Below are 24,329 nucleotides of genomic sequence, written 5' to 3' on the forward strand. Positions count from 1 at the left end.
AATCCAAAATTGGACTAACTTTAAAATTAATACTGATAATTACCAGAGCATGACTAAGCTTGAGTGGGTTCTTGCCTGGGGGATTTAAGAAATACTCAGTGTCTTTAGTAGCATGGGGGACCAGTGCAACCCACAGTTTCCAGAGCACGTGGGATGTCACCAGTGACTGGCACAACAAGGAGCTCCTACTTTGGATTCAATAAAAAGCATCCTGAGATATGGATGCCTCACAGCTGAGTGTCATTTTATTGGATATGTTCCCATTGATATGTGTAACTTTACAAAAATTTCCAAGAGAAGAAGCAGGAAAATGCTGTATCTCCTGGGGCAGATAGAGACCACCTGGTTCAGCCTGGGCCAGACCAAAGACAGGGGTTCTGAAGTTGTCCCCACATGGATCTGCCAAGTGCCTGCAAGGAGGCAGAGCTGAGCAGTGAGGGGAGAGTTATTGCTGACTTCAAGTGAATCAGGCATGGCTTTGGGGGCTCTCAGTACCCCTGAAAAATCTTTTCCTTATTTTGAGTCGACATTCAGAAACTGTCCTGGTGATTTGGGGAACTGTGGAAAAGGCTGTGCCCATCTCCCAGAGCTCTGCACTGTTCATCTGTTCTCATTCTCTCCTAGGCAGAATCCGGTGTGGTTCCCATGAAGGAAACCCATCAGTGGTGATGCTCCAGGACAGCTCTCACGTGAGGGTCCTCCACAGGAAGGGCAGCTCTGCACTCTGATGGGTGAGGACACCAGCTTGGTGACAGGAGCTGCCAAGAGTGGGCAGGATGAGTTACAGCTCACCCTCTGTGCACGACTTGTATCACAGCACCCCCACCACAGCCAGGCCAGACCCAGGGACAGCTCTGGATGTGACTGTGCCAGAAACAGCCACCATAAGCCCTGAGACTACCAGCTTCAACAGCACCAAAATCCCAGATGTGGCCAGCACTGGAGCCGGCATGAGCACGATGCTGCTGTCCTTTGGGATCATTACTGTGATTGGGTTGGCTGTAGCTATGGTAAGAGAGCCCAGCTAAATAATCCTCTGTCTCTTGAGGGTGGAGGGTGGCAAGGGGTTCTAGGACTGATTTGGGTTGAATAATTTATTTGTATTCTACTAAAGACTCACCCAGAACTGCTAAGTATTGATAGTTCCTGAGATCCCTTTCTTTTTAAAGCCTTTATCCAGTGCTCCAGTATTTCTGCAGGTCCTGAAGTCTCCAAACAGGATGCCCAGCAGGCCTAGAAGAAGCCTTATGTAGTTATTTGTTTTTCATAGCAATAGGAAGTTCAATTAAAAGAACACAAAGCAGTTATTCTGTTCTGACTTGTTACCTGAAACAGTTGCACTGATTTAAACCTTGTCAACACTAGGGACCTGCAAGAAAGTTCATCCAAATTAACTTTTACAGCAGACTGTTGAAACCATGTTGATCTCCCCTGTGGACATGGGGTAATTGTTTATGAATTGAAGTGGCCTGAATCCATCCTAGCGAGACTCACTCTGGACTGCACGTCCCAGGCTGTGCTTGCTGGGTATCCATCCTTGAGGGTTTGCTGTGTCACTAACCTTGCCATTAATGCTGTGGGCAGCAGCTTTCAGAAACCACAGTTTCGGGCCCAAAACAGGCAGTGCAAATGCTGTAGTTGTTCTTCTGATATATAACCAGATCGTTTCCCTGCCAACAGAGAAGAGGAGGGAGCAGCAAGCTCCCATTCCTCGTACGAGGAAGGGCTTCACTAACACAACCAGCAGAGGAGCCTACTGCAAAATTTCATTGCAGGCCCCGGGAGGAGTTTTTCCAAAAGCCCCTAAGAAAACCTGGAAACGGTCATAAGTTCCCAAGAGCAACCTCCAGCGTCCATAGTTCTCAGCACAAGGCTGTGGAGGCCCAAAGCCTCCCTTTCTTCCCAGCGCAGCCGCTCGTTCCGGCTGACCGAGGCAAGTCCCTGAGCATGCCCTCTTTGCTTCTTCCCTTTCTGCTGGGGAGGGGGTAGCAGCACTTCTACAGATGAAAACCACAAAGGGAAGCTTTTCCATCCACTCTTAAACTGCGACATAGGTCCTGCAGCCACAGCAATGTGCTGAGCTACACTTAATAATACACCTAATACTCTTACTCCTACTAACACACCTAATAACAGGCCACTCGAGCACTTAGTGCCACACATGATGTGCTGCCAAGCTCACACTGATCCACATGGAATTTAATTTCCAGTTGTCACTTCTCCCTTCCCCCTGCTTTGGTGCACAGTGACACCAACCTTCTACACCTCCCTTCTGTGTGCCCTGTGCCCAAAATTTCTCAGCTGCTCCCCATCCTGCCAGGACTGTTGTAATGGTGGTTCTCTTTCTCCTTCAGGTTCTGTATATCAGGAAGAGGAAGAGGTAAGTAATGTCTGTTGTTGGCTGAAGGGAACTCAGTGCTTCGAAATCCAGAGTGAGCTGGGAAGGACACAGGGAGATGGGGAGGGCATAAATGAGGGCTGTCTGAGAGCAAGGCTGCAGGAATCAGCTGTGTGGGACAGGCAGGGACACTGCACTTCTGGCACTGGCCCATCCTCTGACACCAGAGCTTCAAAGACTCCTCCGCAGCTTTGGAAGGAAAATAAGGTTGAGCAGGAGGAGGTTGGGGATCCTGCAGACTCTTCACTCCTCATCTGTGAGATGCACCAAAACAGAGGAAAGAGTTATGGGTGTATAAAGGAGCTGGGAACTCTGTCATGAAAGGTGTGAATCTCAGGTTTCTGCCGTTCCCAGATCCCTGTTTTCCAACAGCCCAGACAGTGACAGCAGCTGGCAGCAGCACAGTGCAGAGATGCAGCTCTCTAGCCCAAGACTTAGTATCTTAATTTCCTTGCTAAGCTCCTAGCTGAAAATAGAGATTAGAGCAGCATGCAGGGAGACACATGACTTGTTTCTTCTGTCTCTGACAGCAGGACCAGTGAAGATCCATTGGTACCTCCTCCCTACCTGATTCCTTGGGGCAGGCCTGGCCTGGCCACAGAATTTCAAGAAGAGCTGCTGCCCACTGTAAAATTTCCAAGCCTGACCCTGCAGCCCAGGCCTGGATACTGCCACAGGAGCAGCTAATGCTTGGCCTGTGAAAGTAGCACTGCTGGAGATAATGGTTGTGCTGGCAAACCCATCTAGAAGCAGGGAAAGAATGTGTCATCCTCACACTTGCCAAAACAGATATTTGTGGTGACGCTGCCAGTAACTGCTTGTGTGTTTCCCTCTGCCACCCCCCAAAACTCAGCTGCAGCCTGAGGCAGGGCTCAGTGCTTTCCCAGGACCATGCCCACCATCCATCATCCATCTCTGAGCTGCCCAGTACTTAGGAAGACTCCTTGGGGTAACACTTCATAGCTCTGTCTCTTGGAGCAATGATACAAGAGCAGGAACAGTCTGTCCACAGGCATCAGCCTCCTGTGAGGATCTCCCTCTTTCCTGTTCTCTATTAATTGTTTATTATTTTCTATTTATTTTTATGTACTGGAGTTAAAGTACTGGTAGGTCACTGGAGCAAGAAGTGGCCTGCTGCTGGCAGACAGCGTGACATGGCAGGACAGGCTGTTGTGGGCACAGGGATGGGGGGAGAAGTCACAAGATGCCCAGCCAGTATGTTCCACTTGCTCTTTTGTGCTTCATCTTTTAAGGTCTGTGGGAACTTAAATCCCTGTCTGATTCCTCTGTGTGAAATGCCTGCCAACACTGATTAGTGATGGCAATTAATCCCTGTAACTGCACTCTGGGTGTCTTCCACTCCTGCCCGCCGAGTGTAGTAGGTTCTTCTCCTCATCCCTGCAGGACAGGACACAGCCCTTACACAGCAGGAGCCACAGGAGCAGAATCCTGTGCAGCAGGAGAAGCAGCCTGGAGAAAGCCTCAGCAGTGGGGTGGGGAAGGCAGCCTGAGCATCTGTTCTTCTCAACCAGCCCTTTTCCCTCCCCTTCCATGGGCAGGTTGGAGAAGCTACGGCACCAGCTGATGCCCATGTACAACTTTGATCCCACTGAGGAACAGGATGAACTGGAGCAGGAGCTGTTGGAACATGGGCGAGATGCAGCATCTTCCCAGGCATCACAGAGCAAGGTAGGAAAGACCAGTGAATCTCTTACTACAGCCACAGGTACCTGCACTGCTTTTCTTACAGACACAGAGGGGGCTTGTAAACTAAGACCTCAGGAGGACTTCCTCACCTCTGCCAGCCCCAGAGACTTGAGCATTTTGGAGTGCTTAGGATGGACTGAGGAGTCAGGCAGCTAGGACAAAGTGCTGGTTCTACTCAAGTAGGAGAGAGAAAGGGGTAACTTGAGTAATTAAGGGTGAGTTTACTACAGTTTACCACCCAGGGCACCACAAGGGAGCAGTAGGATGAATGTAGTTTTCTGGGAGACAGGGCTCCTTTGCCCTTGCCCTGAAAAGCAAGTAATTTCCACCCAATTCCCAGCTATCCCCACTTTGCCTAAGGATTCAGGTGTGGAACAAGGCCTTGCTGAGGGAAAGCCTGTAATCACAAGAGCTAACTGTGCTGGAAGCCCTAAGAACACAGAGAGAGAGCCTGCACTGCTGGGGCACAGCACAGCTGGGCTTGTCTGTCTGCACCTCCAGGCCAGCCCTGCTGGGCACAGAGCAGACCTGGCTCAGACACACAGAAGGGAGCAGGGTCTTCTATTTGAGTTTGGGGTCAGAGAAGAAGCAGCTTTGACCCCTTCTGAGTGCTGCAAGGTGTGCAGTGTGCTGAGAGATTACCAGAGAGACCACTGACTTATTACATCTGTGAGTTAGAAAGAGCTTGATACTTTTGACTAATGGTCCAGGTGGGCCTTTGACAAGAGGACATCTCCTTCCCAGAGTAGCAGGAGGTATGAGAAATAGGGAAGAAGGGCTACTCACCATCATTTGAAGCCCTCTGTCACCTACACCACACAAAAAGCCTTTCTGAAAGAGCCAGCAGGGATGGTTGGAACAGGTACATGTCAGCCAGGTGATACAGCCTCTCCTGTCTTGAATGCCTCACCAGTTGCTCTGTGCTGCCTGTGTCTTCCCCTGGTTTTCCTGTCCAGGAGCAGGAATTCTCCCAAACAATTCTCAGTCTTTACACCTTCAGATAATCTGTAGCAAGCTTGGTGTGGGCAGAGAGGGAAAGAGGAGATACAAATTGAAATGTAATTATAAAATATTTACCTTGACCTTACCCAGGCTGCTGAAGAGCACAAAGAAGATCTGTATGTTTGAATATAAAAGATAGTGAGCCTATAGAATATGCTGGTTTGGGAAAGCAAGAAATGTGTTGTATAAAAGCAAAAGATCTTGTCCTTAGAGTAGCACATACTGGGAAAACATCAGATCCCTCTATTAGTCCACACAGGGGACTTCCCTGCAGGTAGTAGAGGGGGGAAATTATAAGGGCAGAAGTAACCTTAGTACAGTAAAAGCATATCCTTTCTATACAGGGACTGGCCAGCAGGATACCTCAGATCCCTCCAGAGCTTGCTAACGCAGATACCTGTGCTTGGAAAGTAAAAGAGTTTAAAGGCTTAACATAACAAGAGAGGGAGAGTCTAAAACAACAGCCCGAGTTCGGGCAGTGGCACTGTTTCCAGGCCTCCTTGATGTCTCAAGTCCTTTCATGCTGCCTTGTATACATAAATAGGGAGACCCAGTAATCCAATGATGTGGGGATTTTCACCTGGCATGGATGTGCTGCCTTACTCCCCAGCCTGTTGTATTTTCGTGTCACAGCCTCACTAATGCCGTGTTAGCCAGGCAGCCCCCCCGGGGGGATGAACCCGGGTCCAGCAGCACAGCCCATGCTGAGGAGGGGCAGTGCCAAGGCAGGGCAGCTGTGCTGACTCTCACCCGTTCCTGCCCCCCCAGGTGCTGCTGGCCGGCCAGGGAGCCGTGCAGAGACCCAGCCGCCTCGTGTTCACCGACGTGGCCAACGCCATCCACGCGTGACAGCACCTGCCCCGCCGGGCCCGCGCCGAGGAGGAGGCAGCAGAGCAGTGACTTCCCGCCCACATGGCTGAGCCACTGAGCCCCGCTGGGCACCCCGGGGGTTTGTGTTACCACCCCTCTGGGAAGCAAACCCTTCGTGAGGGCAGTGGTGATTTTTTGGTGCGTCTGTTCCCACTGAAAGGTCCCGAGCTCCCGTTTCTGGGCTGGCGCTGGCTGATTCCACCTGCCAGGCCCTGTGCTTCGGAACGGCACCTGCTTTGTGTAGATTACCCTGTCAGAGCACACGTGTGGGCTCTCTGGGCCAGGGAAGGAGGAGAGGTGCACGTTTCAGACACCTTCCCCCTTGGCTTTGTGTCACCAGGCCCCAAGGAAAGCAATGAATGAGCCTCTCTGTGCAGTGACCACAGCTCTGGCAGGTCCTGGGAGTGGCGGGGGGGGGTGACTGGTGGCAAAGCCCCTTTGAGCAAGGAGAGCTGAGTGGTAACTGGGGCACACCAGGGAAAACACACACCAGGGGTTTATCCCTGCTTTGCTGTGTGGGCTGCTGCTAAACGAGCACCCAGGGTGATGTTGAAGCACGGGGAATTCGCTAGCTTTAAAAAGTGAAACAGAGAACATTGGGGCGATTACATCTTAACTGAGGAAGTGGCTGAATATCCCAAATCAGGGCTATTGTACAGAGAGAGTGGAATTCACACAGCCAGAGGCAGGGGCTGGCAGGGTCGGGCTGTGTGACTCTGTACTGCTGAACTAGGAATAACAGTGCTTGGGCCACATAGAGGAGTTGACTTGGGGTTCCAGTATCTCATATCCCCTCCTGCTTTGGCTCAGGGAAGATTCTACAGGGCAGAGTGTTATCCAGGAAAAAAAAGATTAGGCTTTGAAATATTTTCTTTTAAATAAAGAAAAACATGTTGGCTCAAACATTACAACAGCTCCATGGCTGCCTCCAGAGGTGACTGACAGCTGGTTTGTACTTCCTTACCTGCCAGGATCTGCAGTCAGAGCCTTCTCTTCTCCCCGCTGAAGGGAACACAGAGCTTTGTGTTAGCCTCTGCTCATGTCACCTGCTAGGAACAGGTAGGTGGGACTAGACAGGTAAGCCAGGAGTTTCCCTTAGCCCTGAAGCATCTCTCTGCCTGTGCATCCTTCAGGGCTGAAGGAGGAAGAGAGTGCAAAGGGGTCTCTGGCCACCGTGGCATGTGGCAGTGCAGTGTGGGGTCTGTCCTCTGCTGGTGGGCACCAGCCCCAAGGGCTGCAGACCAGCACAGCAGTGCCCAGCACCAGTGCCCAGCCCTGCCCTGAGCCCTCCTGATCTTTTTCTGGTACGTGCATTTGTCAATCAGATCATATTCCATCCACAGTCAAAGCAGAATCAGGGCAAGCCAAAATTTGAATGCAGATCCAAAGCTTTATACAAGGGGATGTTTCAGAATGGCAATTCAGGTATCGTGCTTTGCTGCAAGTCTGGACCTGCCAGTTAGTTTTTGTTCTCCCAAATATTTTTTTTTCCTTCCCCACTGTGATTGTTTTTTCCATATTCATCAAATGCAGGCTCTTTCCTGGGCGTGTGCCACTGACCCCTGCAGGGCACAGCTCCTTACCAGCCCTCCCTCCTTCACTGACACAGCTGCCCTCATGGCAGCTTTGCAGGGCTAAGTTGCTTCAACTTTTCACTATCCTGCTGTCTTTGTAAAAACTAGGGAGTTCTGGGAGTACATTAGGACTGGGAGTGTGGAAAACAGCCCATCCTTCAAAGCCAGGAGATCTGGCAGGAGGCATTCCTGGGCTGCTGCTGTTTGCCTCCAGGGATGCTGTTGGAAGGAAGGTGCCTGGGTACAAATACTCAGTTTAATCCAGATTAGCCCTTAGAATTTGGGCTGTCTGTGGGTCGTCCCAGAGGTCATGACCAGCTGAGAAACAAGCATCCCTACACACACACACACACACTCTTACCTCCTCCAAGTGCTCACTGGGAGTGGACAGCCCCAGTTCTGCAGCAGGACAGGGATGCAAGGGGCAGCAGGGGTGCACGGCCATCCTAAATCACAGTGCTTCTCCCAGAAATCTTAGGATCAGAACTCAATTGGTTGTTTTAAACTCAATAAAAGGCAAGTGTAAGCTGAGCTGTTTCCTCAATCCCACAGCCCACGCAGTGCTCCTCCCCCAGCTCCGTGTGCTGCCCTGGGAGCTGCCCAGCAGTGCATGTGCCAGCTCAGGTGCAAAGACTGCACCATGCTAATAACGAGATAAACCTTGTACAACAAACACACCTGCAGAGGAATTCTCTCCAGACATTCTTCCTGTGATGGTAGGCTTTGTGTCCTGTGATGACTGCCCTTAGATTAAAGTACAGATAATAAGGCTAAAAGAATATTACGGGTAGTTGCTGGGCTTGTACTGGAGTATTCTTTTAGTTCCATAGCACCTCCTCACAGTTCTTGGGAGTGTATGTATAATTTAGCAGAAGCATTATGATGTAATTTAATTCAAGTGTTTCTGTGTTTTAAGCATTGAAATATAATTAAACTATTTACATGAAAATCTGGTGTGATTGTCTTTTTTCCCCCCACATCATTTGCATTTTCTGCAGAAAACTGCTGGAGTGGATCCTCAGTATCTGTTGGTAATTTGTGTGCACTGAATTCCCCTGCTCTTTCAAAAACTGAATTAAGTGTGAAAAACATAGAAGAGGAAGCTGTGCAGAGGTCAGGGTTTAGTGTCCTATAGCACAGAAACTCAGACCTCTTCAGGAAGGCTTGGTGGAGAAGTGGGGAGAGCAGGAGCTTCCAGCTGAGCCAGTCCTGGGCATCCAGAGTACAAAAAGACAAATTCCAACTTGTCTGTTTGCCATATTATCCTTTACCCAGCTGAACACCTGCACAAACTAGGGGTTCATCAGCACTGGGGTGAGCAGAGCTGGCAGCAGCAGGAGCTCCATGATGGCACTGTGATGATGACACCAAAACACAACTGTCTGTGTGTTTTGGATTTGCTTCTGCCTCACCTTCTGGCCAACAGCCCCCAGGCTGGGCACTAAGTTAGGAGAGCTGTCAGATTAACTGAAGAGGCAACAGAATTAATTGTATGGAAAGCTAAATACCTGTATAGCCCACAGAACAATGTGGGGGGGAAACGGACTTGACTGTGGAGCCTTCTGGATGTGCACATGAAGCAGATTTGGCTTGTGTTCCAATCAAACCTCCAAGACAGACAAGAGGATGGAATTAGGTACCCACATTTGGGCACACATGTTCTCCTCCATGTCTGATTCCTCATGCTCATTTCTTGTTTTCACATCGGTGCTCCTGAATGACCAAACCTTGTTTTATAACCCCCTAAACTGCAGTTCTGATCAAGAGCCACTCACCTTGTCTGGTGATGTGCATGTGTGCTGAGGGTGTTGCACAAGGAGGAGGCAAAGCAGAAGTCCAAGGGGCTTGTGTTTCACACCTTTATTTCAAACAAACTTCAAGGCTAATTTTCAAGTTGCCAACGCTCTTTATGCCTTCACCAAAACCATTTATGAGAAACTTCCCAACTTTGCTAGATAACAAACCTCATTTATCTTCTGTGTTTTGACCAACTGTAATGACCTCTTAGTTTTGGCCAAGTGAGACTAAAATTGCCTGAGTTTAAAAACCACTTGAAATGCATTTGCTCAGAGGTAGGATTTGGCTACACAGAAAAGGTAACTAACAATATGAAAAATAAGAAGTGATTAACATTTCAAAAAAGACAATCCAAGTAATCCAGTGTGAGATCCTAGCTCTCTGAAGATGGCTGGAATTCTGCCCACCTTTCATAGGCATTTGCTTCCATTCTAAGTCTGCATAAACATGGCAGCTGAAGCTATGGATTGGGATTTCAACTACACACAGTAGCTCCCAACAGTGTGGAATTCTGCTTCTTCTCCTCAAGCACCTGCATTTTTATGGAGATGTGTTTTCTACTGTGGCTTTCCAACAAAGTATTAAGAGGTAGCAAAGACTAGATTTTTATCAAACATTAAGACAAGTACTTTGTATGCATTCCCAGAGGAATACTGCTGACCTAAAGAATATGGATTTACTGTCTAGCCAAGGCAGTTTCCACCCCTATTCCATGCCACCAGCTGAGAATGGTCTGACTGATGGCACAGGAAAAGCTCGAGTCTCTGACAGATGTAATCCCCAATCCATTTAGGAGAAGCTCAAGTTCCAGTCTCACACTGTGACAGGTGTTGCTCTCAGGTAACAGTGGTTAATTAAACAGGCAGTACAGCCTTGCAAGCAGAGTACTGAACCTGCCAATTCACCTGAAAATCAGGTACAGAAGTTGGTAAAATATTTTGGTTTGCCACTGGAGTGGCTTTTGAATGCAGACAGGAACAGCAGCTGAACTCGTGTGTCCACTGAAGAGCAGCAGCTCCCTCACCCGATTTCAGGGAAACACCAGTTGCATCTTCTCGTGTAAACACCAAGTTACAGATTTACATGTGTCACGTCCCACCTGGATTTATCCACACAGCAGGAGTCAAACTCTTCCCACATCTGGCAGCAGAGCTTATCCTACAGCACAGGATTTAGGTCAGTCCCTGTGATCTAATCCAGCTAGTCCTTGATTTCTTTGCTATTTGGTAGCACAGGCACAAAAGTTATCCCTGATGCAGTTTTCTGCTGTGACCACCAAGCTCACAGAGTTAGGACCAGGACTCAGATCACTGCTAAGCAGAATTAATGGGATCGGGACTCTCATCACTGCTAAACTGGATGGACTGGACAAAATGACCTAGGAAAAAAAAGGCACTTTTCCTCCCTCTTATCTCTTAATCAGCCCTTCCTCTCAATTCTACATACATTTTCTTGTGTTAAATAAATACTTGCCAAGGGAACAGAACTCTGATGAAAGGATAATAAATGAGCTCAATATATACTGCCATTTCATGGGTTTCTGCTATACACCACCATAAATTTAAAGCCAATTATGTTCTGTTTAAATATTTAACACTGTAAAGCTAGCCAATTTTACATCCTGTCAGAGATAATTGAAATACCCACTTTGTCCCTTTAATAGGCAGGCAGAGAGACGGAAAATACCACCGGGGTTTCACTGTTTGCAACTGGATACTGGAAATACCCTCAACTCCTAAGAATTTAACAAGTTCAGCTCTGACACCAAAAGCACAAATCTGCAAACAGTGTGAGACTGAGAGCAGCCAGCACCACACTCAAACTGCCTGGCTGCTGCTGCCTCCCAAAGCCAAACTATCACAAGGTTTTATTTGCATGGCTGACACTAGAGGACCCCCCACACGCACGCTATGGACTGAAGACAGAGCTAATTTAAATTGAATCCCGAGGCTCTGCAAGGAAGTAACTTCTGTGTAACTGATTCTTTACAGACACTCCTTTGAAGGGATGAAATCCAGTGGCTGTGACTAAGCTTGTAAGCACTGTTGTGCACTCGGAGTTGCTATCAAATTCGGGGGAGGGGGCACCACCAGGCCAAAAGCAAGTTATAAGAGATAGCCCTGAGCTGATCATGTTGAGATACAAACTTCAGAATCAATCCCACAAGACATCGGGGTGTGAGTTTTGCCCTGAAGCATCCAAGTCACTGACCACTGGAGCAACAGCACTGGGAATGGCGTGAAGGTTTTCCTTTCTGATATAGCCAAGAAAGGACTCAAAGGCTGTCTTCAAGATGCAACCCCTGTGGGCAACTGAGCAAAACATAACTCTTGGCACTGCTCCATCAGTCTGCCAGAGGTGGGATGATATACAAGTTGAGCAATTAGCTGTGTAAATAGATTTCCCTTCCTGTATCTGCACTGCTGAGTCAACATCACCTTTCTGATGAACTATTGCAGTCTGTGGCAGGGTAAGGCACCAGGTTATCCAAGTATTTTTTAAGAAACATTAATATCCTCATAAAAGGTACACTACAAACTGTGAAAGGCATCTCTCCAACAAGGCATTTGCTGTTTCTCCCCCTAAATCCCTGTTTGGGTGTTTGGGGTAAGCAAGCCAGCAGACAACAGGAGAGAGAGCTTGGCCAAAATTATCACAAAGGAAAAATCTGAAATACAACATTAAAAATCCTGTTTGCTTTCCAGTTCTCTGGCTTCAGTAAGACATGAACAGGTGGCACTATTGAGCTGTGGCAGGGATGGTACTCTGAGGTCTCTTAAAACCAGCAGTTTTGCCGGGCCTGGAACCACGTTTTCCAGTGATGCCTAAAGGGAAAGATCATGGGAGAGAGAGGGTTAGAGCTCTGGGTCCAGGAGCCTTGCTGCCCAAGTGCCCCTTACAGAGCCAGTGCAAGGTTAAAAGGTGACAAGAACCCACTCCCAAACAACCAAAGGTCTTCAAAACAACATTCCCATTGCTCTTGTATCAACTCCAGGCTAAATGGAGCTCCTGACACAAATGGCCTCTCTGGCAGCAGGGCTCAGCATGAGGCTACTGAGAACCCAGAAGTGACAGTCTGTGTGAAAACGTCTGCTTTCTGCTGTGCAAACTCATGATCAACCTCTGCTGAGAGCAGCTTTGTATTTCCCTGGATCCTCATTGGACACAAAGTACCAGAAGTGCCCCACCCAACGTCAAACACCAGGAAAGCAGAGGCACAGAAGGGCTGAAAACTGCCTGAGAATGGGGAATGTTTCTGGCTACATAGGCTTGCTGTGACCTGTGGGTAACCCCTGGCTTTCAGGAGAGCTGAGGGGACCACTGGGGCAGCAGAGGGAACAAAGAGGCATAGAAGTTTGCAGCTGCTCCATCTCAAGTGCATGGAGAAGAACACAGGGAAGCAAAGATGGACAAAAAGGAGCAAGATCCCAAGGCTGCTTCTGGCTTTGTACTGGGTCTTGGAAATTCTGCCATAAAGCAAACTCTTTCCCTTCTCACACCTATACTCTGTTAAGCCAAGTACAGTTATTGGGAAAAACCACAGCTGCTTTTTTTGGCTTACAAGGCTGTGAAATGAGGTTCATCAATCCTTTGGCAGTGGTACTCATGGAAAAGAGCTTCTTGACTCAGACAAACAGAAAACATGAACACCACAGTCGTGATTGGCAGCATCTGCAGGTAGCAACACAACAGAGCCTGATCCATTAACAAACTCCTGCCTGCTCCTGGATAACTTGGAGTCACCCATAACCAATGCCTTGGGAAAAACAGAGCTAGAACTCCAGCCAACAGCCATGGCAAAACATACAGCTAGCTTTAAAACAGCTCTCTGCCTCATGGCAGGCTTGCAAATCTTGCACATTTCTAATCCAGCTCTTCTTATTTCTTGATTTTCCCCATACCAGACTGACTGAAAGGCAGTCAGTGTTTATTTCAGTAATTCATCTCAATGCTGCAGACACAAAGCCCAGGGCAGATCTCCTTCCCACTCAGGGCTGTTCAGTGTACAACCTGCAGGATGGGCAAGCCCGTGGATGCTCCCCTGCCCTCCCTAGTGCAGCACCTCAAAAGTCCTCACCTGGAAGGAAAGAGCAAACCAACAAACCCCTCAGTGACCAAAGCTGTGGCTGTGGCAGAAGATCATTAAGTGAACACAGACTCCTGCTAACAAGTCTCAGAGCTGCAGCCTCCTGCACAAGTAGCACAAAAACTTGCAGGCATGCAACATCTTCGTTAAACCCAGACCCACAGAATGGGTTAATCCAAAAACTATCTGTCTGGAAGCTGCTACAGCTGCATTGTGCTTGCAAACAAGCCCCAGGATCTATAGCTTCCAGTAAGTCAGAACAGCAAGCTTCCCCTTTCCCCTTTCAGTCAGAAGTTTTAAGCCAGGATTAAGACTCCATCTCAAGCTCCTGAGCAAGTAACAACCACTAAGAAGTTTTCCAGAGGATTGCCAGGTTTCATACCCCACATGCTCATTCCCACTGATTTTCTAGCTGGTTGTTTTCCTGCAGAAGTGCACACCTTCCCCAACTGCAAGAGTCCCTTCTCCACCCCCAGCACTGAGCTCACCCAGGGCTCTGGGCTGCGCTATCATGTGCTGCACGGCTGTCTCCCGCCAACCGCAGCATCCGCCCATCCTGGCACATCTGGTGCTACCTCACTGCAGCAGGAGGGAAACAGATTCCTCCTGTCACTGCTCCTGGTCCCACTTCAACTGAAAGGAAGAAGGAAGTCCCCCCAGTGGCTGTGGTTTGGGGGGATGCTCAGAGGGGCCGGAGGTGAGCTCATCACCCGCCAGCCTGCGGCTCCGCTGATGTCACCGCCCGGCTCCGTGGCAGGAAGTGATACGGGAGCAGGAGCCCCAGAGGAAACTGAATTGAGCAACTGAGGTTAACTCCCCTGGCATTCAATCACGGGGCATTTCCAGGGACTTTCTAAGAACCTGAGGTTGGGTTTGGCTGCCTGGTGTCTGTTCGCTCGCCTCGCACGCTCAGCGCTAACGGCAGCGGGACCACATGGCACACCAAGGCCATCTGCCTCTCCTGGGCTGCTGCTCCCTTCCCCCTCCCACTCAGTGGAGAACATTCAATGAATGGCTTCCTACAAGGCTCACTGAAGGTAGGACTTGGCCACACACAAGTTTTCTGGGAATCTACCTCAGAAACGGCCCTGAACGGTACAGGCTGGACTTGGAGTTGTACTTCCCCAGGGCTGAGGTGAGGCTGGGGCTCTGGGTGGTGCAACTGTACAGTCCTACAACAGGGATAACAGTTATCTGGGATCTCACCTCAGAGAAGCTTAGATAACTTAAACTGGCCAGTGCCATCGTTCTCTGTGCTGCTGATGCACCTCTGCTAGTGCCAGCACTGCCAGAGAGCACTGCCAGAGAGGACAAGCCAGGAAGGAGAGAGCAGGACCATCATGGAGGCATGCTGGAGTTAATCCAGAATGCTATCATGTCCCAAACACCAAGGGATCATCTACTCTCTTTTTCCCGAGTAAGGCAAGACGTTCATGGTAGACTATTTTCAACTTTGCACATAACACAGCCAGACAACCTCACTGAGCCACCCTTAACAGTGGCCAGAACCTCAGATATGGGACTTCTTGGAAAGATAAACATATAGATTCTCCTCCCATTTCTCTTTTCTGCCTCCACTTCTGCTGAAGTAGTCACAACTGAATTAGATGGAAGGAATGTGCTACCCCTCCTGTTGTAATGTGCCTGGAAGCCTTCCAAATCCTCCTGTTTGCAGGATTTACCAGAATGACTGCAGCCAGTGCCAGAGCTCTGGGGGTACGTGCATGGTTTGCACAGTTTAGTCTCGTGTAATTATGATTATCTAATTTCAAACCTTGGGTGGCTGGTGCAGAGTTCAAATTCGAGTCGCCGCCTCCCTGAGGATCTCCTTCCTGAGACTCTCCTTCTTTGACCACTGCTTGAGGCTACAAAGAAAAAACACCAAAAATAAGCACCCCCCCCCACATAAAGTTAGGTAGAGAGAGAGAGAAAATTGCAAATACACAATACACTGAGCAAAAGCCTTTGATCAATGTTATTTAAATAAGACTGTGCAGCCCTGACAGCACATCCATTTGCCAATTCCTATATCCAAACATAGGCAAGAGCACACGTAGTGTCCACACAAATTCACAAGTGTCTCTGAATCCCTGTCAGAATCCATAATAAGCCACCATATTACCAGCCTTGGCCCTACACTTGGAAAAAATCTGCCCATTATGCAACTGTGGAGAAATTTTTTCATCCTCAGGAATACTTTCATTGTTTCAGGATATTTCCCTGTCCTGACCAACATTTTTTCTACCAACGATTAAAAACCAAATGGCTGTTCTTTTTCTTCTGCTTTGGTTTTGCCTCGCCCCAAAAAAACTCTTCAGCTGTTTAATTTTGAACTGAAACATCAGAATGCTTCACTAACCAAAGTCAGAATGATTTGTTTTGAAACTAAAAATTCTAGATCGTCCTGCTTGTCGTTGAGATTTGCCAGTCCACAGATGACACCAGCAGAACTCCCTGGGTAAGGTTTTGGTCTCTTAAGTCACAGCCATTTCTGCCTCTGATGCTCTTCCACAGAGCTTGAGGATTCTGACTTGAAAATCTTGTTGGTTTAAGTGCTGGTAACACACCAAATTTCCTTACTCAGTGTATTTAAATAAGATAACAAAAATGGGCTTAGGTTTGGGTTTGAGTCTAGCAATTTTTGTGATACACACTAAATAATGGTTTGTGGCTGTTGTGGGGGTTTTTAATCACTCCTAATGACAGATAACACATAACAGGACTCAGTGTCCTTATTGATTAGAAGCTTTCATCTTGTTTTCACACCTGAAATGTTTTATTTTCAGCTACTGATTCTTACTAATCCTTTGTTTGCTGCATAAAAGAGCCTCCTGCTGGCAGGACTCAGTTTCCATATTCATCAAATTTCTCTTTTAGCTTAATTTTAAGTTTCTTCTTTTGAGACAAACTGATTTGCTAAGCAAACACTTTAGTCTTCCAAGACTCCTGGGAAGACAACCCCTCAATCTGAGAAAGGATGGAATCTCTGGTCTAACATTCCAAGCCTGGGAAAGTACTATGGAAGTCTAGTACATCTCGAATTAAGCACAGCAGCTCTCCTGGGCTCTCAGAATTCTTCAGGAGCTGAATCTTAAAGGAGATCAGGAAGGCAGTCAGGGCTTCCCTAATGATTTCCAGGCCACCAAGGCTGACAGAATGTTGTGGCAGAGAGAGAGCCTGAGGAAGAGCAAACACAACTGGAAGTTCCCCAGGATCTGTGACCAGAGAAGGGAAAAAGGACTGAACACCACACTCACCCACTTGCGGGGTCTCCCTCTTCGCCTTTTCTCAGCAGAAGGTTCTGCCTTTATTGAAAACAAAGGGGGGAAAAAAATTTTCAGTTCTTATATTTGCTGGGCACTGTGACTAATGTGCTCAGCTTGGCCAAGGTGACTTTTATTATAAAGGTCTTGTCTCACAAGTAGCAGAAAAAGCAAAAGCTGAGGACAGTTGAGGAGGAAACACCCGCCAGACTACGCTGGTTGTGATTATTTGGCAGTGGTGGAGCAGAAATGCTGGAAGAAAGCTGCTGAACAGGCAGTGGCAGCACAGGAGGGCAGGGAGGGGAGTTAGGACTAAAACCACAATAACTGGTTTGTCCAACGGTGGCAATTAAAGCTCAGATGAATTAGGGGCAACTTTCACTATATCTTTAAGCAAAGAGAAATCTCCCTGCTTGTCCCTCTAGCAATGCTTCCAGAGGGACAGCCAGCTTCTCTCTCTCCATAAAAGAACATAAGCCATTTACTCTTACAGTTTCCTTAGTTACAGCAGTCTTTTTCTTGCTTCCTTTTGGTCTTCCTCGTGGTTTTGTCTCTGATGGCTGTTCCACAGTATCCTCCTGGGATAAAAGGAGAAAACCATTTAAGCAGGATGATCCCTGGAACAACTTACAGCTTCTCATTCTGATGTGTTTTGGACCCCAGTAATAGCACCCAGATCACTAAACAGCTGATTGTCTCTGCTTTTCCAGCTGTGAGGTGCATTAGAAGATGGCCAGCAATACTCCTACCCCTTTGTCTTTTGGGTTGGGGAAATGAGCAAGTTCCAAGAACCCTGGCTGAGGTTCCTGGAATGAGGCCTCCTCTGTTCTGTCTTACTAGTGGTGTGGAAACAGGGTGACCTAAAGGTGTCCAGAACAGCACAGAGTCCAGTCTCAGAACAGAGAGCTGGTCAGCTCCCCTCACAAGGTCCCTGGCCTGAACTGTCCCAGCCTGCCATGCCTGAGGCACGGCTGGGGCAGTGACAGAGTCCCCAGGGTGCAAATCCTGCTGCTGTGCTGAGCACCAATAACATTTACCACAGAACTTTGTTCTTTGTTAGTGAGTTGCTTCCCAGGGCCACCTGCAAATCCCACCAGGCTAATGCCAGAGCATCCTCAGGCAGCCTCTTCAGATGATGTGCCCTCACCTGTGGCTGCTTCCTTGGTCTTCCCCTCTTTTTCTTCTGGCCCTCTGTTGGTGCAGATGAGACAGGGTTTTCTGGCCTCTCGTTGCTCATGTTGGCACTTCTCACAGTCTGCAGATTAAAATCCAACAGGTTTCTTTCCCAGTCCATAGAAAAATAAAATAGTGTCCTTTTTTCCCCTACCTTGTTACAGATTCTCCTCTACCTGCAAGGCTGAAGTGGTGAGAGAGAACCAGGCATGACACCTTGCTGTTGTTTTTATCAGCTGGAAGAGTCTGGGACCCAGCAGACTGTTAGAAGCATAACTGTGTTTTATAAACATTCTAGAACCATTTTCTCACCTCATATTCCTCAGCTTTCTGAGGCTTTTGGCCACAGGAGTTGATTGCTCCAGGCACAGAACATGCTGCTACCTGCATCTACCTTTCCCCTCCTTGGCCAGTTTCATCTGAACCAACAAAATCAGTGTCTACAGCTCTCTGAACTCCACTCTTTGGAGGCTTCCTCTGCCTGAAGAGGAAGGAGGTGGGAGATAAAGTGGTGCTGGCGAGTTCTAAATGAACCATTCAAGGGCAAAGTTTCATTCAGAGCTCCCATATCATCAGACAGCAAAGCTAATCCTGAGACCAAAGTCCACAGCAAAGAGAGCCTTACGTGAGGATGCTTGAGAGCAGGGTACAAACTCTAAGTCAGGTTCTGGAGCTGCCCCTCAAGAGCTTGTTCCTAATCACTGACTGAACAGGCACTGTCTGGAGAGACGCCTGGCCCCATTCAGAGCACTCAGCCTCTGGTCCTACATGAGGCTCAGTGTTTCCTACATAACACAAGTCCCCCAGATTTGGATTTTGCTTGGGTCCTGAGCACTAGCTTATCTGCTGAAAGTTTGTATCAGCAGGATTGTCAGTCAGCCTCCTCCCTGTCCCCAAGCTCTAGTGCCTGCTGTGGTTGGAATGAGCCCTGGTCCAACCTGCATGCTCTCAGAAATAACCACCATCATGAGCTGTTGAGGGTACACAGGAAACCAGTGACTTTCCTTGCTTCTGCTTGAGATTTCTCCTCTGGCATGTCTGCCAGAAAAGGTGCCAGTTTGTGAGCCTTGACACTCTCACATCTTGAGTCAGGAAGAAAGATGTGACCTTGACCAGAACCTCAGCAGACACCTGAATTCCAGGCACACTAGGAGAGGTGGGGGTTATTGGTCCTGCTTGGGTGTGAATCAAAGCCTACACAAGGCTCTGAGTTCAGCTCCCAGTTTGCTGATCTGCTTGGAAAAGGCATTTGCAGCACCCCCAGATCTTGACTCTCCTTTCCTTCTTGCACAGGAGGGAGGGCTCAAGAAGATGAGAGGGGATGAGGAGGCTGGACAAAGGTAGCTGAGTCCTCATTCATCAGCAGTTCTTACCACAAAATAAATAGCTGAGAATAGTACAGTGGAGAAAGCAGCTCCATTTAATGCTTAGGAAAGCAGGAGCATATAAATGAACCCTGCACTTCCACCTTCCCTGCAAAGCCACTGCCTTCCCCTTCTCACCTAGACACTGCAGGTATAACCTACCTTACCTATAGAAGCTCTTCTACCTCCACCTGAGAAACGGTTTTTTGCAGCTCTTTGCTTTACCTGTTTTATTTCTCCTTTTCCACCTGCTAAGTGAAAGGTACCAACAGCAAAGCTCAAAGAGCTCTTTGTCCCATGGACCTTGAGTGCTGCTGCGTCCCCAGGTCCCTCTGGCAGCATTACCTGGGGCAGCAAAGGCAGTCCTGCAAGCAAGGGCACAGCTGCACCACGTACAAGTGTGACTTTTTTCTTCAAAATACTGCTGGAGGGCAGCAGCTGGGTTCAGTTCCAGTTCCTGCATGAGCAGCCCTGCCTAGTGAACTCCCTGGATGCCCCTTTGTGCCCACTGCTGGGCCCCAGCTCACAGGTGCTGCTGCACACTCGGCTTTTCTATCAAACCCTCTGATCAGAGGGCGATGGAAAGACTACAGTGAAGGTCTCCGAGTTCAGGCTGCATCTGGAGGGGAGACAGTTAGGGAAAAAAAGTTTCTTTGTACTTGCAAGGCACTCACAGTTGCCACCACATCCCTGAGAGATAAGCATGAAACACTTGCCGTCTCTTTTAGAGAATAGCTGTGCTTTTATAGACTGTAACCAGAGCTTTGTAGTTTGATCAGATGTTCAAGTTCCAAAGATGAGAGGGCCTTAACTGAAGATGACAACAAATGCACTGCCCTCTGGCCAGCCACTGTTCCCTGTACCTGCCTTTACTGGCCAGAACTGGGGCTCAGACAGGCTGGTGCTGGCATTTGGGGCCAGTTGAGGCAGGAGAGAGTCACTGAGGTGCACAGCCTCTGGACTGCCCCAGAGAAGCCTTAGTCCCTCTTCTCAGAGGCAGTTCTAAGCCAGCCCCAGCTCATGCTGCACACATCTGGTGCTGGATCAGCCCAGAGTGCTGCAAAGGTGGCTTGAAGCCTCTGGAGCCTGAGCCTTCCCTCACCCATCCATGGAAAAGGAACAGACATGGCCATAAGAACGGACCAGAGTGAAAGTGCTGTCCAAGCCAGGTCCTTGGGAAGAGGTGACAGCTGCTTATCTGGGGCAGGCTGTGCTACAGGAGGGTGGAGTTCAGTATTTGCGTTCTGTTTTTCAGTCTCAGACTGCACTTTTTGCTTGGTCACCACAGGCTGGACATGCAGAATCCAACAATGTCACTGATAGAGGCTGCAAGAAAACTCCCAACTTTCACTCCCTATTCCAACACAATGTTCACAGTCACTACAGACACTGAAGCCACTGCTCTCATTGACACAACCTCTCTCACGAGTTCACTGTAACTGAAACTTGCATTGAATCCAAATTTTGCACATCAGTACTGGAGTGGGAGCAACCATAGTGTACAGAATTCATTTTTCCCCCCGATGCAAAGAAAGTCAGTTCTTGCCCAATGACTGTTTGCTAAGCCTGATACACTACAAAACATCTGTCATGTATCTGGCAAGCTTTCTGCAGGCAGGGCTGCAGACAAATGCAGAGATTGCCAGGAGATAGCAGTGTCTTTGTACATCTCTTCCACCTTCTCATCACCCACCAAAGGCACACACTTCTTGAAGCCTCGTGTGAAAAGAAAAACACACAAGCAAAGCTACAAAAGCACCAGCCCTTAAGGCCTTTGTAAGCTTCAGGTGACTCAGTGCAAGATGCAGACAAAGCAAAAGCACCCGCTGCAATTCGACTCCAAATTTCTCAATAACAGCTTTCCATATACATATAAAACCCCACTGTGTACCAAAACCCACATATACCTTCCAGGGTCACTGCACTCCCTGCTGGCATTGGAGCCAGCAGGGCTGAATCTCAGGCCTACAGACTGTCCACAAGGGTACAAGATCTAAAAAGCCTATCTATTTGTGGGCCTTAAGTCACCATTATGCCAGCCACATACACAGCTTTGCAAATGGGGCAGGTGAGGGTTTGCATGTTTCCGGCAGTATTGAGGTGTCTGTGTTGCAGAGATATCACCTAAAAGAAAGCACCTCATGTCCCAGATGCATTCCCAGGGACCTGGCAGAGGACAGGGGATCCTCGCAGTCACAAGGCTTCACATCTGGATTAGGGTGCTCAGTTGTACAAAGCCAGTTTTTCTACCATAACAAATTCTCAGGAAAGCAAGGCTTCTCCTGGGGGCTATGGAGTTGCAGCCTAATACAGAGTATTGAACAATGTTCTCTAGGGACTTTTCCCTTCCCACAGGTTACAGAGGAAGCCTTGGGGATGAGCCTGCTGACTCAGGCAGGTATATTAAATGGCAGAACCCCTCCCTGTTTGTTTCCTCAGGGAGGCTAAATTTTAGGCTATGTCCTCAGGAGAAACACAGTGTGGATGCTTGAGACATCCTACTAAAACCCCCAAACCACATGCACGATCCACAGCAACGCTGCCAGAAAACAACTCTCTGGCTGCAGCGCTCACATACAAAATAAAGGCTCACAAAGCCTTTTCCAAAGGATAATAGGAGTGTGATTATAGGAGACCCTTCATTACAGCCTTAACGCTGTCGCTGTCTCTATAATAACAGGCAAAGCTATCTACCAAGCACAACTCCCACTTAGCAGCACACACCACTGTGCTGCTGTCACGTGTGACAAAGCAAACCCAGGGTAACTTCACTGACATGAACATGGTCACTCTTCACTCCCTCTGGTAAAAGAGGGAGGGAAAAATCTGGCCCAAGGCCTGCATCAAGCAGAGGAGGATAAAAAACTCCGTTAGTCAAGACATCTAAAGAGGAGGACTAAGGAAGCCAGGCAGAGAGAATCTCCTCATTCCAATAACTGCAGCAATAACGAGCTGCACTTGCATTATGAGAAATTACTTTCACCTTCTGAGAAATCAAATGCTCAGATCTTTTCAGATCAAGAAATAACACAGCTTGTAGCAGTTCCCCATGGACTGTTCCAGCAGAAAAGCAGGATAGCCAGGACCTGGAACAGCTCCCTTGGGAAAGAGCAGAGGCAGTAACACTCTGGCAGATGTGCCTCTTCTGCCAGATTTTTCTGCAAAATGAGGAACTTATGGGCTACTAAATCAAGCTTGTGGCAACAGCAGGTTAACTGCCATAGTCTCATAAATCACTTCTCAAAACCAGAACTAACATCTCTAGGTGATTTCCCTGACTGCTCTGAGTGGCTAAGTCTAAGGCTTCTTTGATCTCGTGCTTAAAAGTCTCCTAGTTCAATTGCCTGCTGGTTTTTTTTTTTTTTCTTAATGAGCAATTTATTGTCACTTGTTCTTGCATCACACCAGAGCCCTTCAGCAGCAATGTTCCTCTCTCCTCCATTTTTCGACCCCCTCTACCAGATAAATACATCAAGCTGATCGCCCTCACCTTGCCTGGCTGAACGAGCCAGCCTGTTTGTTTCTTGGATGTGATCATTTTGATTATTATTTACACTCTTTTCAACGTGAGCTCAACACTTCCAAGGATCCTGACTCTCAAAACTCTTTTCAGCGAGGACAGTTTGACTAACTTAACCTCTTGCATACCTGAGAAACATGGGCTAAGCAACAGTTCAGTGGGCAAAATTTAGTTTTTGTGGAACATTAATAGCATCAGCCTCCAAGGTGATTCAACCAGCAAGCTATTCCAGCATCTCCAGCATATCCTGAATGATAAAATACCCAGGTCAGAAGGCAGAAACTAAGCTTATAGAGCACAACAAATACAGGGATCATATGGGTGTCTGTGTTTCCACTCAGTGCGAGGGACCCGCTCACGGTCTGAACGGGAACTTCTATAGCTCTGCCAACAGTTACATTTCCAACTTTGTTTCAGGCCTCTCTGTGCAACCCCAATGAAGGGGCCCTCAAGTGTTTCAGTTCTCCATGCACAAAATGGTGGGTAGCTCCCCGACTGCTGAGCTGTGCTGGGGATGGGGCTCAGGGGACAGAACCAAGTGAGGCAGGCAGAGACCATCCCGTCTGGGCCTTTCCTGAGAGACTGCAAGGCAGGCAAGTGCTGATGGCTGGGACAGGAGCTTATGGACTAAAGACCTCTTGATTGAGAAATGGTGCCAGAAGATTTTTTAACATTAGAGATATGCACAGCTACATGGGAAAAGGGTTGTTGATCACTGAGTTTCAGCAACGCTGTGGCCATGAACAGTCTCTGTTTCCTATTTCCCAGCTCCTGACTGCCCAGGGTCAGCACAACATCAAGGCACTGCAAGAGCTCTCTTGAACAAACCTTGCTTGATGCAGTGCCTGCCAACTTATTCCTCTCTGTCCAGATATCTGAGCCAGTTACTGCTCTGAGAGGCAACCCTGCCCATCCTAATCCATACGACAACTAGTTATAGGAATACCACCATGGCTCTGCTCTGTAGTTAGCCTAAAATCCCATTTTTTCCTCAGAAAGGTGGGGCTTTGCACTTGCCTGTAGAATGAATCAGGCCACATGTGCAGTGCCAGCTGCACTGAGGTCCTGTTCACATCTGCATATGCAGGACTTTCCCTGAAGGTTGCCACAGATTTCAAGGGCTCAACCTCAATCCTACCTCAGTATCATCAGCTTCCAAGCCCTGCCAAAGCCCCAGGCTTCTTATGGTCAGAGCCAGCAGAGCAAGGAGACAGTTAACCATCCCAGGAAGTCATGGAAAAGCACTGCTGGATACCAAGACCAGCGAGGAAGAGAGATCTGGAATCTGTTCCTGACTCTGGACTTGGGCAAGTCATACAATCTTTCTAACTTCATGTTTTCTGTCTAGAAGGTTATGGAATAAAACTGAAGTATTAACACTTCCCTCAACCTGGGGTGGAGGGACTGAGTAAGTCATCCCTATTTGTAGAGTGACCCTAAGAACCCCCAGCAGCAGAGAACAGAGCATTATTAGAGGAAGGCACCAGCAGCCTCCCCCGTGTCTTGTGCTCGGGAGCACAAAGGAGAGGCCGTCACAACTGAAGAAATACAGCTCAGGATCAGCCACATCCTGC

The 24,329-nt window shown here is 48.3% G+C and overlaps 2 protein-coding genes across 4 annotated transcripts in view; one reads left to right on the top strand and one right to left on the bottom strand.

The window, feature by feature from the left end:
- The first annotated feature begins 289 nt into the window (after positions 1 to 289).
- On the top strand, positions 290 to 6,089 carry CUNH3orf18 (chromosome unknown C3orf18 homolog). The gene is made up of 4 exons (XM_027640069.1): positions 290 to 1,010; positions 2,355 to 2,380; positions 3,958 to 4,087; positions 5,876 to 6,089. Exons 1-4 carry the CDS (start codon positions 777 to 779, stop codon positions 5,954 to 5,956), a joined length of 471 nt encoding a protein of 156 aa, XP_027495870.1. The 5' UTR covers positions 290 to 776; the 3' UTR covers positions 5,957 to 6,089.
- A 3,307-nt stretch (positions 6,090 to 9,396) lies between these two features.
- LOC113945656 (high mobility group protein HMGI-C-like) overlaps positions 9,397 to 24,329 on the bottom strand; it is a 61,602-nt gene continuing 46,669 nt past the window's right edge. For all 3 annotated transcript variants that reach the window (XM_027640067.1, XM_027640066.1, XM_027640068.1), the window contains exons 2-6: positions 17,846 to 17,953; positions 17,190 to 17,276; positions 16,693 to 16,740; positions 15,210 to 15,300; positions 9,397 to 12,173 (exon numbers count right to left, since the gene is read on the bottom strand). In XM_027640067.1, coding sequence (XP_027495868.1) covers positions 12,088 to 12,173; positions 15,210 to 15,300; positions 16,693 to 16,740; positions 17,190 to 17,276; positions 17,846 to 17,953 — 420 coding nt within the window. In that variant the 3' untranslated portion in view covers positions 9,397 to 12,087. The remainder of the gene's footprint in view (positions 12,174 to 15,209; positions 15,301 to 16,692; positions 16,741 to 17,189; positions 17,277 to 17,845; positions 17,954 to 24,329) is intronic.

The sequence above is a fragment of the Corapipo altera genome, unplaced genomic scaffold, assembly GCF_003945725.1.
Source record: "Corapipo altera isolate COAL_440 unplaced genomic scaffold, ASM394572v1 55, whole genome shotgun sequence".
NCBI classification, from domain to species: Eukaryota; Metazoa; Chordata; class Aves; order Passeriformes; family Pipridae; genus Corapipo; species Corapipo altera.